General features: G+C 46.8%; 1 protein-coding gene and 1 non-coding gene across 2 annotated transcripts in view; one reads left to right on the top strand and one right to left on the bottom strand.

The window, feature by feature from the left end:
* Positions 1–240: 240 nt before the first annotated feature.
* Positions 241–17,866, bottom strand: part of MUC16 (mucin 16, cell surface associated) — a 60,312-nt gene continuing 42,686 nt past the window's right edge. Inside the window, exons 46-62 of the mRNA XM_045831007.1 lie at positions 16,176–16,300; positions 16,013–16,080; positions 15,026–15,198; positions 13,606–13,641; positions 12,436–12,501; positions 11,378–11,499; positions 11,221–11,288; positions 10,874–11,046; positions 9,453–9,583; positions 9,046–9,113; positions 8,112–8,260; positions 6,928–7,091; positions 6,540–6,607; positions 4,300–4,466; positions 2,836–2,877; positions 2,562–2,641; positions 241–948 (exon numbers count right to left, since the gene is read on the bottom strand). Coding sequence (XP_045686963.1) covers positions 856–948; positions 2,562–2,641; positions 2,836–2,877; positions 4,300–4,466; positions 6,540–6,607; positions 6,928–7,091; positions 8,112–8,260; positions 9,046–9,113; positions 9,453–9,583; positions 10,874–11,046; positions 11,221–11,288; positions 11,378–11,499; positions 12,436–12,501; positions 13,606–13,641; positions 15,026–15,198; positions 16,013–16,080; positions 16,176–16,300 — 1,793 coding nt within the window. The 3' untranslated portion in view covers positions 241–855. The remainder of the gene's footprint in view (positions 949–2,561; positions 2,642–2,835; positions 2,878–4,299; positions 4,467–6,539; positions 6,608–6,927; positions 7,092–8,111; positions 8,261–9,045; positions 9,114–9,452; positions 9,584–10,873; positions 11,047–11,220; positions 11,289–11,377; positions 11,500–12,435; positions 12,502–13,605; positions 13,642–15,025; positions 15,199–16,012; positions 16,081–16,175; positions 16,301–17,866) is intronic.
* On the top strand, positions 5,391–5,517 carry LOC123814248. The gene has a single exon (XR_006784871.1). It is a non-coding gene; the product is annotated as a small nucleolar RNA SNORA25 (small nucleolar RNA).

The following is a 17,866-nucleotide window of genomic DNA, read 5'->3' as shown; positions in this document are numbered from 1 at the left end:
CACACCAAAAAAAAATGGAATGGTTGGCGTCACAGGGACTTTAATTTTTAGCCCGCGGGTGTCTTCAGCTGTGGACATCTGCAAGACGTGTTGAGGTCATGCAGTCTGTTTCTGCAAACCCAACGCGGGACTGCACCGTGGGCCTCGTGCCTGCAATGTTTTCAGCTGCTTATTGGGGAGTTTCTGCGATAGTGGTCCGGTTGCATTCTGTGCAGAGAAACATTAAAAAAGACTCTCTCATATTTCCCTCCTGAGTTTTATTCCTTTGTACACCCAAAGCAGACACGACCTTTCTAGAGCCGGGATTCTAGGCATTTCAGCTCCCAAGTCGCAGGGCTGAATGCAGAGTCATGTCTAATCCATTCCCTCCATCCCGGCCTATTTTCTGTCTGGGAGAACCCTGAGCAAAGAGGTGTCACTGAGGCAGGTTGGTCTGGAAGTCCTGGCGAATGTGAACTTCAGGGAAGGAAGTACTGCCAGGGGAGCCTGAGGCTGCCAGGGTTTTGGGGGTGGGGAAGGCAGAGGAACCGAGGTAGGTCTGGTGGCTGACACATGTCAGGGGAGGTGTTTTCCAGTTTCCTGAGAAGGGGAACCTCGCAGTGCAGAGCCTTCGATATCAGGCCATGGCGGTTTCTGCTCCAGTGTTCTCGGGGGGCGGGGGGGTCCAGTGATGTGAAAACACTCGACAGAATTTGCAGTTGCCTTTAGGACTTGAGGAGGAGGAAGGATTTTATCTTAGCATATTGTGACTCAGACGGGGGCCGGTTGCGAAGGGCCCAGAGACTGTGATGGGCCAGCGTGGCTGACTTCTGTCCAGCCATGCTCCTCCGGACCCTGGGCCTCAGGCAGATCTCATCACTGCAGCATCCTTGGGCCTGGGTGTGGCAGGTTCCAGGCATCCTTGCCGAGTCTCACGATCTCCCTCCTTCTTTGCCGGCACATGGTGACCTGTGAAGGTGAGGAGGGGACCTCAGAATGGACTGCTCACCTGCCCAAGTATGGGAGGCTGGCCAAAACCACAGGGACCAGATCCATCCCTCTCCTTTTTAAATTTAATTTTCTCCCTCAGTTCTCTTTTCCCCTTTCCCTTTTCCCCTCTTTTATTATTTTCTTTCTCTCCCCCTTCTCACTCTCATTTGTTCTACCATTTCTCCTCTACTAACCATTTATATTCCTCCCTCCCTGCTGCCTCCCTTCCTCATTTCTTCCTTCCCTGTCCCCATGCTGTAGCTTAATTGGGGTATAACTGACTTACAATAAACTGCATATATTTAAAGTGAATGATTTATTGTCTCCCAAAGTGTTTTCACGCCCCTCTGTAATTCCTCCTCACCTGCCATTTGCAGACACGTTCTTATTCCCAGGCAACCGCTGCACTGGCTTCTGTCCCTACAGATTCGCTAGTATTTTTTAAAATTAGGTTATAGATGGGATCATACAGTCTCTTCTTTACCTAGCTTCTTTCACTCAGCATAATTATTGTGAAATATATACATGCCATTGTGCATATTAATAATTCTTTCTTTTTATTGCTGGAAAACACTGCATTGTGGGGATATGTCATGGCTTGTGCATCTATCCACCTGTTGGTGGGCATCTGGGCTGTTTTCCTTCTGGGGCTGGTACAAACAAACCTCGTCTGGACATTGGTGTGTAAGCATCTACAGATGTGCATTTTTATTTCCCTTGGATTAATTCCTAGGGGTGAAATGGCATGGTAGGTGTATGTAACTTTTTAAAAAAACAACCAAGCTACTTTTCGCTTGTACTCTATGAGAGTTACAGCTGTTTCACGTACTCACCAAAATCTGTCATATTCATTCTTTATAATATTTTAGCCATTCTCCTATGTGGTGGTAACTCTACCCTAAGATGGACTTGTGACTTCAGTTCCTGTTCCCTAATGACTGATGCTGTTAGGAAAAGAAACAGGCAAGCCACACACAGACCAGGAAAAACATTTGCAAACATGTGTCCATCAGGGGACTTGTATTTATAACACAGCCACCCGCCCCACAACAGCAAGGGTGTGTTCCGAGAAATGTGTCGTTGGGGGATTGCCTGTAGAGCATGTCACTGCATAAAACAACACACGATGAAATCAAGCACAAGAGAAAATAATGCTATCAGGTGACCTAATAAGTCAGCACGAGGTGTATGAGGCTGCTGCCAACATAACATGAGATACTGTTCTACAGCACACTGTTTTTTATAACCACAACGAGTGCACTCTAAAATGATACGAAGAGTGGTATAGTAAATGCCTGACCAGTAATATAGTCCTTTATTTTCATTGTTAAGTATTATGTACTATATACAATTCATACTTTTATACAAGTGGAAATGCAGTAGGTTTGTTTGTACCAGCATCAGCACAAACACTTCAGTAATCTGTTTTGCCACTAGGTGGTAGGAAGTTTTCAGCTCCATCATAATCTTATCTGACCACCATCATGCATGTGGCCCATCATTGACACAAATATTGTTATGTGATACAGGACTGTATATAAAAAATGCTTACTACCCAATGGCAAGAAGACAAGCATTACTTCCTTGCTTACCAGGAAACAGCAGATCAGGCACGTGATGAGCACCAAGAGTCCCACCAGGCAGGTGAGGATGATGGCCCAGAAGGGGAGGTCTGGGGAGACAGTGCTGGGCTGAGCCACCTTCGCTCATTCCCACAGGGATCTTGCTCCCCCACCGTGCCTCAACAGTCCTTGACTTGGGCTGGCCAACTGTTGTTATCATGCAAATTCTCGAGTGCAAAGTTCTCTTGGATGAGGCACAGCATCAAGATACTTCCTCCCACCTCGGGGCTGTTGGGAGGCTTACCTGAATTCCCAGTCAGGGCGTCATGTCTGCTTGGAGCATACCCTGGCAGGAAATCAAGTGGAGCATGCATGTGAGTGTGTTTCACTCTTTTTAATAAAACCCTTCAAACACGGAGAAAAATAGAACAATATCATAAGCATCCATCACCCAGTTTTAGCAATGTATATTTCATACAATTAAAACAGTATTTCATCCAGTGCATAAATTAGTAACACTTGCCACTCTTGTCTCATCTCATGTTTTTACTGAAATAACAAAGCGGACATCATGATGTTTCACTCCATTTCAGTTTGTATCTCTAAAAAATGAGGACACTTTGCTGCATAACCCAAGGCAATTAGCACACTACAAGAGTGTGTTAAGTTAAATCAGATCCCTACCTCTGGGCAGGAGAACTTAAATTCAGCTGGACTTTCTTAGGATCATCAGGGAAGGATGGCTCATCCCAGGCAGCAAGGGGGCAAGCACGTGGGATCTCTCTAAATATGTAAATCCCCACTCACAATCTCTCTTCTCTGCCTAGAAACACATTCACCCCATTCTCCTTTATCGAGTTGTTTTATGCTCTTTTTCCAGGATTCACCTACAATATAATTTCCTCCAGGTAGCATTCTCTGATTACCACTCCCAGATGTGGACTGGTTTACATCATTGACAATTGCCTATTCTTGTTATTTTCAGCTACACCATAAACTCCATGAGGGTAGGGACACATTGCACCCCGTGGCCATGGGGGGAGGGTTGCAGGTTCCCTATTTCTACAGCTTCTCCCCAGCCAACTTCTTAAGATGTGTGGTCCAATACGGAGCTGTCACAAAGGGCTACTTAAATTACAATTAACTTTAATTAAATAAAATAAAAAATATGGTACCTCATAACATTACAAATCAGTAACAATAAAAACCAGTTGTGTTAGCCACATGTCAGACACTCAATAGCTCTATGTGGCTAATGTCCTGGGCAGCACATGTAGAGAACATTTCCATCACTGCAAGAAGTTCTATTAAGTGGTGATGAGCTACAGCAGTGCTAGGCAAACTGCAGCCTGTGGGCAAAGTGAGGCCCACTGCCTGTTTTTTTTTTTTTTTTTTATACAGCCCGTGAACCAGAAAACAGGTCCATCCCATCATACCTGTCAAGGCTAGTTCACACACAGTTTGCTGCTGAAAGCCCTCACTCACCATTGGTCAACTGGCTTTCAGTGCACAGATAAGGAAACGGAAGCCCAGAGTGGGAAAAGGGCTAGGCTGGGGCACGGGGCTGTCTAGATGAAGGCAAATGCCTCCCATGTCCCACTGGGTGTCCTTTCCTCTCCCTCAACAGTGGGCAAAGCCAGGGGGACTGTGCCTGCCAGACTGAGAGAGTTTGATGCTGACTCATCCCCAGGGCTCCAGATTCCCAGGAATGTACCCAGATGTGGAAGTTAGACCCCCCACTCCCATCCCAATAACCAGGAAGTCTTACCATCCACTAGGACACTGTTCCTGTCCAGGGTGAAGTTCTGCAGCTGGGTACCATTCTGGGTCAACTGCAGAAATTCCTCATAGATGGCAACTCTGTCCACCACCTGTGCCGACGGTGAGACGTGACACAGGGAGTCCACCCCAGTGTGGTTGCTGCTCGGGACAGACCTGGAAGTGCAGAAGGGATAAATGGGGAATCTGGAATCCTAGGTCCCCTGTCCTATGAGAACTTCCTGCAGTGATGTAAACATTTGTGCCTGTCTGTCCAGTATAGTTGTTATTAGCCACAAGTTGTTATTGTGCACTCAGAACTCGGCTGGTGTGTGTGAGCGAAGAACTCAATATTTCATGCCATGTAATTTATAAATAAGGAGCCTCAGGGAGAACATGTTTGAAATGTTGGAGTAAGGTCTTCTGAAAACCAATGAAAACAATAAAAACACAGTAAGGATGGTTGAAAGCAACTTTTCAAAAGTCCAGAAATGACCCAAAGGCTTGTAACTATTTGAGGAGCGTTTAGTTAAGGAAAACAGCTGAATCGTGATAGAGGGAGGAAGCACTGTGGCATCCTAACTTGCATTCTTCCCCTTCTGCTCTCACAGCGTGCTCAGTAACTTGAAATCCATCTGTCTTAGAACCATGGTAACTGTGAAACCAGCAGCCGGGGACCATAGTGGGTCTGAAGTTTTCCCAAAAGATGCATCCCAGTTTGTTTTCATTTGACTTGTCTGGCAACTCTTGGAGATATCCCCATTTTAATGGCTTGTCTTTATTTGACTTGGAGCTGGCTCAGCAAGGAAAGCCTATCCCCAGGGAACTTGCTGAAAACAATCAGTGATGGCTGTTTTTGCATTGTAGCTTCATGAGGGAGCAATATTAGCTGAGGCAGGCAGAAGGTGAACCAAAAACTGAAAAGACATGTTGGAGGGATGAGATGTTCATAGCAGGCTTTGAAAGTCTCCAGGGCATCTGAGAATGCCCAGAGGGCCTTGAGAGTGCAGGTCTGTGTGTACGTCCAGGAAAGACCTGAAAATGTCTCAATCACTCCTCTCTACCTGAAAAGTTGGCTTTATATATTTAAAAAATTGTTATAGGTCATTTCAAAGAGAGCATATGGGACCAAAACCAGGAGCTCTTAATGCTGTGACCTAAGATTGAAGTTCTCCATGGGATGTAATAGGCACTTAACAGTGCTATGTTATCTTGTGGAGATATAAAATAAAAAAATTTGGTTAATGTAATCCACCATAGTAGTAGAATAAAATACAAATACCACATTATCTTAATTCATACACACAAAAGAATTTCACAAAATAGGTCTCTTATGATTAAAAAAACCTGCTGAACAACTTGGAGATTTTAAAAAGAAACCTTCTCAACCTGATAAACAGTATTCAAGAAAACCCCACAGCTAATGTTGCAGTCAATGGTAAAAAACAGAAAGATTTTCCCCAAGACCAGGGACAAGACAATGCTGTCTGCCCTCATCTCATATGTTAATCACACTGTACCAGACATTTTAATGAGAACAATTAGGCAAAAAAAAGAAATTATAAAAAGCATCCAGATTGGAAAAGAAGATGTAAAACTGCTGACTTTTGCAGATGACATGATACTGTATGTGGAAAATTCTGAGAAAAAACACTTGCACACAATATGTGGGTGATATCTCAACAGGTGTATAAAAATTTAAAGTGCCACATGGGGTTAGTGACCACACCGCTGGACAACGTGATTAGACTGCTGGATTTTAAGTAATTTCATGATAGCTACCATCTTCTAAGGATTATAGATTCAGGAGCTGATCTCTCTCTTTTTAAAATACTTTATTTATTTATTCTGAGACAGAGGGGAAGGGTGGGAGAAAGAGAAGGAGAGAAACATCAATGTGTGGTTGCCTGTCACACACCCCCTACAGGGGACTTGGCCCACAACCCAGCCATGTGCCTTGACTGGGAATCAAACCAGTGACTCTTTGGTTCATAGGCCGGCACTCAATCCACTGACCTACACCAGCCAGGGCTCAGGAGGTGTTCACTTAAGACATGTATTCTACAATCCATGTCTCATGGACCCCAAAACCAGGCACCTCCATCTCTGCTGAGGTTTTTATATTCCTAGGGCGTTCTTGTGTAATAGCTAGGGGATACAGCATAGGGGTGCTCTTACCTAGAAACGACAGTGTATCCTTTATGTAAAAGAGAAGTTTATGGAGTCATTAGGTCCTGATCTGGAACTCACCTGAATGCTAGAACTTGACAGTCAGAAAAATAACTCTTGATGCTGCTGTTTTGGAAGAGATGGTTGAGCTGAAAGACAGGATAATGTTTCTTTCATCAGAATCCTAACCTGGGTGGCCTCAGAGAGTGTTCAGCCACTGAGCAAACTTTTTTCTTGGCTTGACAAAGACTAGTGCAGGTATGTGTACAAAAAAAAAAGCCTTGTCCCAGGGTATGACCCTGGTATGACCCTGGGACAGCTAGTGAACCTCTCTGTGCCTCTTTCTTCATTTGTAAAAAAGGAGTAAGAACCTGTATTCATGAAGTGTTATGAAAGTTACCAACTGACTACCTAGCATCCACAGGTCTGTCCCTACTTGGGAACAGAGTAGACACAACTCCATTCTCACCGCAGTCTCCATACTTCTCTTGTTCCGCTGGTGTTTGGTGGTGCCTGGCTGGGCTATATCCTGGACATACGGAAGGTTGGTGACAGTGAAATTCAGCTGGAAGTGCTGAGAGCTGGGACTGCTTATTGGTTTGTCTGTTGGCAGATGAACTGATGTCTCCACTTCTAGAATAAAAAGAAAGTATAAAATTCCCATATTTGGTAAAGGTTTTAACAAGAAGCCAGTCTACTTATTTTTGGTAACATGTCCTGAAGTGGGTGTTTATAGGTGGGCTATAGAAGACCCTCCACCCCCCCTGTCCACCTTGAATCTAATCATTTGTCTACCTCTCTGACCACCTTTCCATCAAGGATGGTGAGAGTTTACTAGGATGTCTGGGGGAGGAGACTGGGCCCCTCTGAGGCAGAGTTGGCAAGCGCAGGTGCTGACCACCCCATTAGGCATGTCGCACACCTTTGCTGACCTAGGTCCCTAATGTGTCTTACTGCCTCTGGTCCTCTTCCCCCTCCCAATCCATTCTCCATGCAGCACCCAGAGACAAGCTTTTCAAAGCAGAGCTCAGAGTGTGTTGTGCTCTTCCATAAACCATTCCAGTGCCCAAGAAAGTCCCCGACCGCCTCTTTAGCCTCAGCTGTCACCTCTCCCATGTCAAAGTGCATGCACCAGCCATGACAAACTTCTTACAGTTTCTGCAAATATACCATGCTCTTTATATCTTCTAGGTTAAAGAGACATGCAGCCCAATTATCTATCTCTTTCTGTAGGTTAGGTCCTGTTCTCCATCACATCTTAGTTTCTTCATCACTTCCTGATGAAAACATTCTAAGACAAGGATGTGTGTCCCTCCTTGAGGTTCCCACAGACTCTTGAAATCCCCTTATAGGAATTTTCACAGTGTATCATTAGTACCTATTTACTTGTATTAAATATTAGTTGAATGAATGAGTGAATGACTCACAAATAGAGGGCTTAAGAAGGCAACTCAGCATCCTCCACATTGGGAGGTGGAAAAACAAGCATTCCTTTGAAGGCAGTTGCTGCATGTTCTCTTCCTGTCTCCTGTCAGATGACCCACTGCCATGAACACTCACCCACCAGAGCCTACTTCCATTCCGCTGCTGCTGAAAAGAATCATCCGTCCTCCCAGCCCTATCTCCATGTGAAATCAGTCCCCCATCTTGCACCTGTCACTTGAATATCTGTCAGATGATAGGTGGCGCCCAGCCAGTGGGATGAAGCATTGAGGGTCCTGTCCAGAAAGACTTGCTTCACCATGCTGGGGTCTACACTGGAGGAGAACAGTTCCTGGATGGTGACGGACATGGAGCTCAACCTAGAGTCAGAGATCACGGGGACTCAGCCAGCATCCGACACTGGCAGTGTCCCTGAGTTCCTGCTTCACAGAGTCAAAGACTTAAGGGCAAACAGTGGAGATCATCTGCCTACTTCTTCCCTCAGGATAGAGAAGAGACCTTGACCAAAGACGGAAGGTTTTTAGGAGTTGAGGAAGTAATAATGATGAACATCTACTGAGCACCCCTAAGCAGTAACTTATACATTCCCTCACCATCGCTGTGGTAGAAGGTATTATCACAACTATCCCCATGTGAAACACCAAGAAACTGAAGTTTGGAAATATTCAAAGTTCAATATTCAGCTTCAGTACTCAAAACAATGTGTCCCATGATCCTCCTCTCCAGTGTAGATGTCCTAGTTCCTCGACCCATCCCCCACAGACCTGGGGGAAACCCAGCTTGGACAGTTGTTCACTTTGCTGAGCCTCAGTTTTCCCATCTGAACAATGGGGGCAATCATTGTATCCACCCATGGATGGAGGATTAAATGAGTTGATCGTGCATGACAGTGCTCAGCAGGGAGCCAGGCCATGGTAAATCTTATTATTGGGCTGATAGTGGTTGAAAGTGTACTGAAGAGGAGAAGGTGGTAGATGCTGAAGGTTGGTGGCCTCATGAAGCTAATCCTTTTCCCACCTATGGAAGGGGATGGTAGGATTAGCTGACAGGGATGTGGGGAGAATGGCACCATGTCAGTACTTTCAGATCAAAGATATGTCACAGACCACCAGCTCAGCCAATGCTTCCAATCTTCACAACTTACTTCAAGTCGGTAACCAAGCAGGAATGGAATGCACCTTGTAACTGGCTGCCTCTGTAAAGTTTGGTGACCTAGAATAAAGGGGAAGGAGAGTGGGTGAGACTGGGTGGAGGCAGCTGCTGGAGCCAGTGAAAGAACACAGGCTTTAGAGTGCAGGAGACCTGAGTTCAAATCCTGACTTTGCTCCCAACTCAGTGTGACTTTAGGCACACAACTCCCCTTTATGAGCCTCACTCTTCCCATCTGGGAAATGGGGAAGGCAGCCACGGCTCTGCCTATGGAAACTAAGAGAACTCAGAATCTAACTTGGGTAAAGTGAAGCATTGAAACAATCACTTAGTAGATGTAAGTTAGAGGAATGAGAGGGGCACCTGGGGAAAGGAGAGATGAAAGGGTGAGAGAGACCACACCTTGTCTTGGATGTCCCTCAGTAGGGCAGTGTACTTGGAGGACGTGGGGTCTGGGCTGCTGAGGTTCCAGTTGATGATGCGGAAATTTAGCTGGTACTCAGTCTGGGTAACTACACTCTGGGGTGCATAGCCTGGGCCATGAAAAAGAAGAGACAGGTGGAGATGCTCAGCTTTTAGCACAGAGGCATGGTATCCCTGAGGGCCCTGACTGGGTTCAGAATCAGCCAATGTCAGGCCCACACCCTAGGCACTGTGGGCGTTCCTAAATGGAAAGTCACCCAAGGAGGGGGGAGAATGGGAATTTTATAGGGATTCTCCTGAGCTGAGCTTCTATGCTTGAACTTATGCAGTGATTACTTTGTGGAATGCTTTTTCTACCCTCTTCTCTCCCTGGAAAATTTCTATTCATGCTCCAGAAGCCCAAAGATGGGGAGTTCCAGAAGAGCAGGGAGCCACCCATCTATCTTGTTCTTGTCATGCCCCAATGCCTAGCACAGGTCTGGGCACAAAATATTTTTCAGGAAGCTCTCGATTTGCTCCCCATCTCTGATCCCAGAGCAACCGGTTACATAGTGTTGCTGCAATTTTTGTGTCCCTAAGGAACCATTAGTTTACTTGACTGTGAGTTTTCAGTGACAGAAGTTGTGACTTTTACCCCCATATCCATCCAGGACATGGTTTGGGAAAGAATTCTCACACATATGCGTTTGCTCTGAATGAACCAGAACTGCAGCAGATGATGACAGATGAGGGGCTGAGACTCTCATATTTTAATTTGTTCCCTCATTCATTCACCCGTTGAGTACCACGGTGCACCAACATGTGAAGAACTGAGGATCCGGTACCTCAGTAGACAAAACCTAATTTTGTAGAGTTGGATAATGAAGCAAGTAATGGCAGTCAAGTGTGGTGAGCACTCGTGTGGAGCCTCTCTAGGGACTCTGGACCATGTACAACAGGGTTCCTCATCTTCAGAACTACTGCCTTTTGGAACTACATAATTCTTGGTGGTGGGGTTCTCCTGTATATTGAAGGATATTAGTGACATCCCAGCCTCTGTCCACTAGATGCCAGTAGCACCGTCTCCCAGGAGTGACAGTTAAAAGTGTCTTCAACATTGCCCAGTACCTCTGGGGCGGGGGGCAGAACTGCCCCTGGGTGAGAACAACTGCAACAGAGGAGCCTCACTTCAAAGAAGCCACGGCCCAAGAGTAATGTGTCTGTAATTCTGGTTTTGAATTAAAATTCATTACATTCATTTGGTTAAAAAATTCATGTTATTTACCTGGAATAATAGGAAAGACCCTCCCCATGGATGTTGGGGAGGTATCTCCCAGACAGAACTTGGACTGATTTCTTAAAGGAATAAAGCAAAGATATGTAACAATCACTGTAAATCCAAGTTCAGCATAAACACTCACCATTGATGAAGAGGCTGCCCGGGACCAGGGTGTAGGGGCCCAGCTGGGTGACTCCGTGGGTCAGCTGGCTGAGCTCCCAGTAAAGTTGATCTCTGTCAAGCTCATGGTCCAAGGGGTTAGGGCGGTAGGTACAAACAGCATCCATGCTGGTGGCTGCCCCACCCTTCTCAGGCCTGGGGAGAGAGGGATGTGGGGACTCTAGAGAGATTCTGAGAACTCTGAGTGTGGGGGCTCCAGATGGCTAGTAGCGGCATCTGGAGAAGCAAATGTGAGGTCAGTGGGAAGACGGAAAAGGGGGTGGTCACCAAAAGTGGCCATTACTGGCAAATGCTAGGAAAGAGTCTTGCCTGAGGGAGATCAGTCTGCAATCCACGCAGTAAGGGCCCAGACTGCTCTTCTTGAACAAGGATCTGAGCTGGAGAGGAAGGAAGAGGAAGATGAGCACGAGGGTGAGGGGCTGGGTGGGATTTATCCCACCAGGAGCTGCTGGGACTAGGGTCTCACCAGGTGCTGCAGGACCCTCTCAGTGGAGTTGAACATGGATGAACCGTTGCTCATGTCTGCTGAGTACTGGAGGTTGGAGATGGTGAAGTTGAGTGTGAGGGTCTCCAGGTTGTGCAACAGAGCTGTAAGAAGGGGAGGGGAGAGATGGCAGCCACTGAGACCTGGCCTGAGTCCCCAGTGAGTTCTGCAATCTGATAATCTGTTGTCATTTCTTCCAGGGCACCACCCACCCCACATCAATGTGGTCAAGTCCAAACTATTATATCCACTCAGTAATATGAGTATTGCTCCCCCCCCTCCAGGTCACACTGATTCCATATGCAGGATGATCCTCAATACATCACCTTTCTCCATCCCTGCCCTGGCCCCATTCTTACCTCTTCTCACCCAGACCAATACCCCAGCAGGCTCAGTGAACACCCTGTCTCAAAGACGTTCTTTACACTGAATACTAGAAAAAATTTTCTGAAATGGAAGTCTCACCATCATCACCACTTCTCCATATCATCCCTGATTCTCTGTGGCCTTCAACATTAGGTTCAGGCTTGTTGACCTTGCACTCAGGTTCCTTCCCAGTCTTGTTCTTGTCAGTCTTTCAGTTTCATTTATCCACCTACTCCATATTAAGCTTTATGCTTCAAGCAAACCAAATCCCTCCCAGTTCTCTACACTGTGCTGCTTGTGCCCATTGACCCTTTGCTCATGGAATCCCACCTGCCAGGGGATCCCTTCTCTGTGCCCTGTTTGCCTAGAGCTCTCCTGCTCTTCTTAAAGTTTCTGGGTAAAACTTTCACCAGAAAGCTCTTCCCACTCAAATTATGCAGAAGCCTCTTCCCCAAACACCCCCATTGTGTTATAATGGTCTGTTAATCCCCCAAACCTGGGGGCAGGAAGGCAGGCATTAAACTAAATTGTTGGTATAATCTTTGAGATCAGGATAATCCCCCTAAAACTATAAGTTTCACACCCTGGCTTTTCAGTTCCTGTGTGACAGTTGGCTGGTGGAGGATTGGAGCTGGCAAGCTTCTCTTAGAGAGGAAAAGGGGCCCCACAAATACCTGTGGTTGTTTCTGGTTGCACAGGGGATGACGAGGTGGGCAGGAATGTGGTGGCTGGCTCAGGAGCTGTGAAAATGGCTGTCATCAGGGAGGAATAGACCCGCCCCCCCCCAAAAAAGTGGATGAAGTCCCATCACACTCTCATGGGCTCCAGCAGAGGTCGTCCCAGGAAAACCACTCATGGGTGTATCATAAATGAGGATGAGCAAAGGAGTGATTGTATGAGTAGAGGAGTGAGCAAACCTGTGAATAAAATGAAGTCAAGAAAGTAAGAATGGGAGAATGAGAGAGAGATTGAACAAAGAAGACAGATAGATGGGTGGGCAGAAAATGGACAGACAAATGGGATACCTGGATGGACAGAGGAAGGATGAATAAATAAAGGGCCAAAGAGCAAGCAGGGAAAATGAAGACAAGTTGGAAAGATGGAAGGAAAAAAGGAGAGGGAAGGACAGACAGGTAAATGGCTAGAAGAATGGGTGGAGAGATGGCCAAAAAGGAGAGAAAATAAACACACAGAAGAAAAGTTGGAGAGTTGAATAGAAGGACAGCTAGAAGGCAAGCAGGTGAATAAGCAGAAGGATGGTTGTCTGGGTGGATGGATGGAGGGAAGGAGAGAAAGAGAGGAGAACGGATGGATGGAAGGGATGAAGGGAGGGGTAGGGAGAGAGGAGAGAAGAGAGGGAGGAAAAATGTGTTTGTGAGAAAGGTGCTGGGATAATGGAAGACTACATGGGTTAAAGGTTAAATGAAAGGACCACTGAGTGAGTGTGTGGGCGGTGGTGGTCTAACCACTGAGTAGCCACCGGAGTTCGCAGCTTGACGCTGAGGCCCCATGTGGGGCCCCTGTAAGGGATTTTGTTGTCGAGAAGCATGAACTCCAAGTGACTATCTGACCTCAACCCCTATCCCTGTGGGGAATGCTTGTTCAAATTTCTTCTCTGGGTTGGGTTCTTCCAACCCAAAAGGATGTGGGGAATTTAGAAAGCCAATATTGTGGATGCAGGTCTAAAAGAGGCCAAGGACTCAGCATTCTTCCTCCCACTCAGACCTTGGCCCCACTCAGAAGACCAGCCTGAGTTTGGGGCAAGCTCCGTTTGTCAGTGAGGAAAAAGCTGGGCTCAAAGACCCATGGAGGCTGAAATGGGCACTGGATGCAAAGATACGTACTTGTAGGAGGCTCATCTGGACCACGTTCATTATAACCTGGAAATAAACAAGTCCCGGGTAAGGGGAGGTGGCAGAACAATCCCAGATGTTCCATGCATCTGACCACGTGGGGCTCCTGCCTGGATTTCTTTCCCTACATGTACCAGGTGAGCTTCTAAGATGAGACTAAAATGTCATATCCACTCTAAAGCCTTTCCTGATCTTTCCATTAAAAAATGACCCTTTTCTACCCACCTATCCAGCATGCCCCCAACAAGAGACTCTCACACATTTGTGTTCATACATTTATCCCCCCACATATCCATATACTCAATCGCCTTCCCTCCCTCTCTCCCTCCCTCCCTCCCTATTCATTCTATCCCTCCAACCAGTGAATATTTATTGAGGCTTATTATGGCCCAAGTTCCATGACATTTGGGGAATACACACTGAACAAAACAGTCTCTGTCTCACTGGAGCTTACATGAGGACAGGTTGTGCTGGTAGCCTCTCTGTCCCTGGTGCCAGGTGCAAGGCCTGGCTTACAGTAGATGATTGGTAAGTGCTGAGTGAGTGAATAAAATGAAGCATATAAGTTGTTCAGTTTGCCGATGGGGGTGGGATTCCTAAAGTGGCCCCTGCAATGGCCAAGATAAAGGGAACAGATGTGAACTCAGAACATGAAGACCCTGACTGGCCACAGACCTACTGTGGGTGCATGCAGGTCCCCTCCTCCCTCTGTACCTGTTTCTCTCCTCGTTAAGGTGGGAGTCATAGAAGACCAGATGGTCTCCCTGACCACCTGATGGGGCCATGGGGACAAGAAAGTGTGGGTTGCTGAGTACCATCTCTGGGTTTTAGATGGAGAGGAGGGAAGCTGAGTTATTCCAATCAACCAACCACAGCCATACTCTGTTTCTCAGAACCCCAGATGAGGGTCACCCTTTAAATGCTGTTGCTTCCTGAATCCTAGGCTGACAGCCAGTATGTACGAAGCTTGGACTCCCTGGATGTTCAGAGGCCTGCTTTCCTTCCTGGCATAGGGTCTCACCCAGCAGAGAAGTCTATCCTTGGTCAAGGGTGGGAAGAAAGCAGGGAGGGGAGAGGGCTGCGGGATTTTCTTTCCCCAAGTGTCCCCTAGAAAGACCGGCACTAGATGTTGACAAATTGGGGATCGTGACCGGGTCGAGTGGCTCCACCCACTCTCACGCTACAACCACTTGCACAAATTACTTAACCTTTCTAGGCCTCAGCTTATCTGTAAAATAGCTTTAATCAAGGATCAGCTCTATAGGGTATGTGGTGGCGGGAGGAAGAAGAGTCCATGTGGAGTAGAGATTCACACCTGAGTTTGTCTCAACTTTTCCCCTGGAGGACTGCTAAATGGGAGCCCTCTGGAGTCAGGGGGTGGCCCCAGTGGAGGGGGCTGAGAGCTGCTAACCATTGAGGTAGAGGCTGTCCTTATCCAGAGAGTAGGGGCCCAGCCGAGTGATGCCGTGGGTCTGCCAGCTCAGCTCATGGAACACCTGCTCAGCAGGCAGACCTGGGCCGCTGGGGAACTGGCGGTAGGTGCAGAGAAAGTCCACCCTTGTCTTGGCGCCATTCTCCACAGACCTGGGGGAGAAGAGGTTGACCTTTGGGGGATGCAGTTCACTGGGCACCTCTCCACCTGTGGGCACTGCCCACCTCAGACCCTGTGTTTCAGCCTTGGAGAGCCTTTCGCAGTTTCTCCACCAGGCCTCGCTCTGCCACCCCAGGACTTTGCACCTGCAGTGACTTCTGTCTCGAAGTCTCTTCCCCTCTCTCCTTCCCTGGGACACAGCTCAGAAGTCACCTGCACAGAGAGGCCACCCTGTCCCCCTGGGTAAACCTCCTTCCCCACCACTCTCTACTTTTGCTTTGCATCACTTATCCCATTTGAGAGCACTTTACTTCAGTGTTTACTCCCCTGAGTCCTGTCTGCTCCTCCACTAGACGAGGGCAGCGGCAGTGCCTGTCTCGTCACTGTGCTATTTGCCCCCGGCCTCAGAGATGCTGCCCCATCGTGCCAATTGGATGAAAATATGAATTGAGAAGTTCTTTGTTAATACCAACAGAACAAAATCTGACCAAGAGACATGAGAATAATTGCCCAATGGATGCAGACTTTTTGCTTGGGGTGATGAAAAGTTTTGGAACTAGATGGTGATGATGGGTGTACAACATTGTGCATGTAACTGATGTCACTGAATTGTGTACTTAAAAATTGTGTACTTAAAAGGATAATTTTGTGTCTATATGTGTTTTATCACAGTATTAAAAAAATAATAATGTTACTTTTATAAATGGAGGCAGAAAAGGACTGTCCAAGAACAGCCTGCCGCAACCAGGGGCGTCCCCCACAGTCAGAAGTTCTCTGGTGGTGGGCTACGGGGGTGTGCACTCTCACCTTAGCGAGGTGACCCTGCAACCTGCATATCGGGAACCAAGGCTGCTTCTCCAGAACAACCGGCTGAGCTGGAGAGGAAGGAGAGGGCCAGTGTGGGTCAGAGGCAGGCACCAGACTCTGGGACAGGTCATGGAGAGGTGGGAGGGGTAAGCAGGCCTCTCACCAGATGCTGCATGAGGGTGTTTGTGATGTTGAACTTGAGGGAGCCTGGATGGCCCATGTCTGCTGAGTAGTGCAGGTTGTTGATGGTGAAATTCAGCGTGAAAGGCTCCTCATTGATCTCTGTAGCTACGGTGGGTGCAGAGAGAGCCAGTGCTCACAGGGAGGTTGGGGGGCCCAATGTCTATTTCAGAGTGGGAACTCATAGGGCCCATGTGCTCCTCTTGGTAAGCCTGCAGGTCACTTGTCAGTGGGGACAACTCTAGCAGTGAGTAAGAGCAGGCTTAATGATTTGGGGGCATTGAGAGGGGCTATTTCCACCCAGAAGCAGGAGGGGAGGGACTTGTGAAAACACGGTGGCTTTGTGCAATAGTTTCCTAGGAGAGAAGTCTTTAACTTGTTGTGCAGATGAGGAACTGATGACCCCTGATATTTTTATTCATATTTTCTCTGTTCCCCATCTTTATCTTTGTCTCTCTGTGCCTCAATCTCTCTTCCTTTTGATACAGGTAGATATATAGATATCTAAATCTATATATGTCTCTATAGGAATTGTTGGCTTCTTAAATCACTGCATAGAAGATTGGCATACCTGGTTGTAAGGGCAGAAGACTGATTTATTTATCTCTTTCTATATATCTGTATCTATATCTATATCTCTCTATCTCTCTATCTTCCCTCCTGCCATTACAACCAGGTATGTGAACCTTCTGTACATTGATTTTAAAAGGTTAAAAATCCTAGCAGCTATAACCAACCTTTCTGCATTTCAATCTACTAATCTGTAAGATGAGATAAAAATGATTCCTACTTCAAAGGTTGTTATAAGGTTTTAACAAGTTAATTTTTGTAATGTACTTAAACACAGTGCTGAGCACAGAATGAACACTATGTGAGCATTCATTACATAAAATTAATAAGCAAATACTTTCTTACTATGTTGGAGCTTTTTACATGGATAAATATAAGCTGGGTACTAGAGTTACCCACATTAAATAAAGGAGGAAACCAAACTACGGAAATGGTCGTCTGCCCAGGGTCACATGGCTAGGAGGAGGGAGAGTTTGGTTTGGACCCCAGTCCTTGCTTGTGACCACCCCTGTTGTGCTGTTGCTCAGACTCGTGCAGCTGGTACAATGTTCAATAGTTAGGATGACCTGTGTAGACCCCGATAGAAGTAGAATAAATGAATGTATGATGCAGGTGAGACCAGCAGGCCCATGGCTTGACTCTTGAACAGTAAGTGATACAGGGCAGAATGTTTATTTAAGACAAAACTCTGGCGGGGGGAGCTTACTTCCCCTCTCCTCCCTCCCTCTACTCTGTCCATCACTCCTTCCAAGGCTCCTTCTGTCCATACTTCCTTCTACCTTTCAATCCATCTTCCTTTCTATCCACCTATAGATCCTCCCTTCCTTCTCTCCTTCCTTCCCTCTTTTTATTCCTTCCTTGCTTCCTCCTTTCCCTCCTTCCTTTCTTCCATCTTTACTTTCATCCATCCATCTTCTTCCTCCTTCCATTTCTTCCCTTCTTCTACCATCTAAACCATCTATCCATCCATCCATCCTTCCTTCCTACCTCACTGCTTCTCTTTATTAGTTCTTCCCATTTACACCTTCTTTTGTGTACCCTTCTGTCCACCCTTCCTCCTACCCCCTTCCTTCCATCTACTCATCTTTCCTTGCAGCCTCCCTC

This window comes from Phyllostomus hastatus, unplaced genomic scaffold (genome assembly GCF_019186645.2).
Source record: "Phyllostomus hastatus isolate PE091 unplaced genomic scaffold, TTU_PhHast_1.1 phas_contig_159, whole genome shotgun sequence".
In the NCBI taxonomy this organism is placed as follows: domain Eukaryota; kingdom Metazoa; phylum Chordata; class Mammalia; order Chiroptera; family Phyllostomidae; genus Phyllostomus; species Phyllostomus hastatus.
Note: the sequence above shows the minus strand (reverse complement) of the source record. Positions and strands in the feature narration are given on the sequence as shown.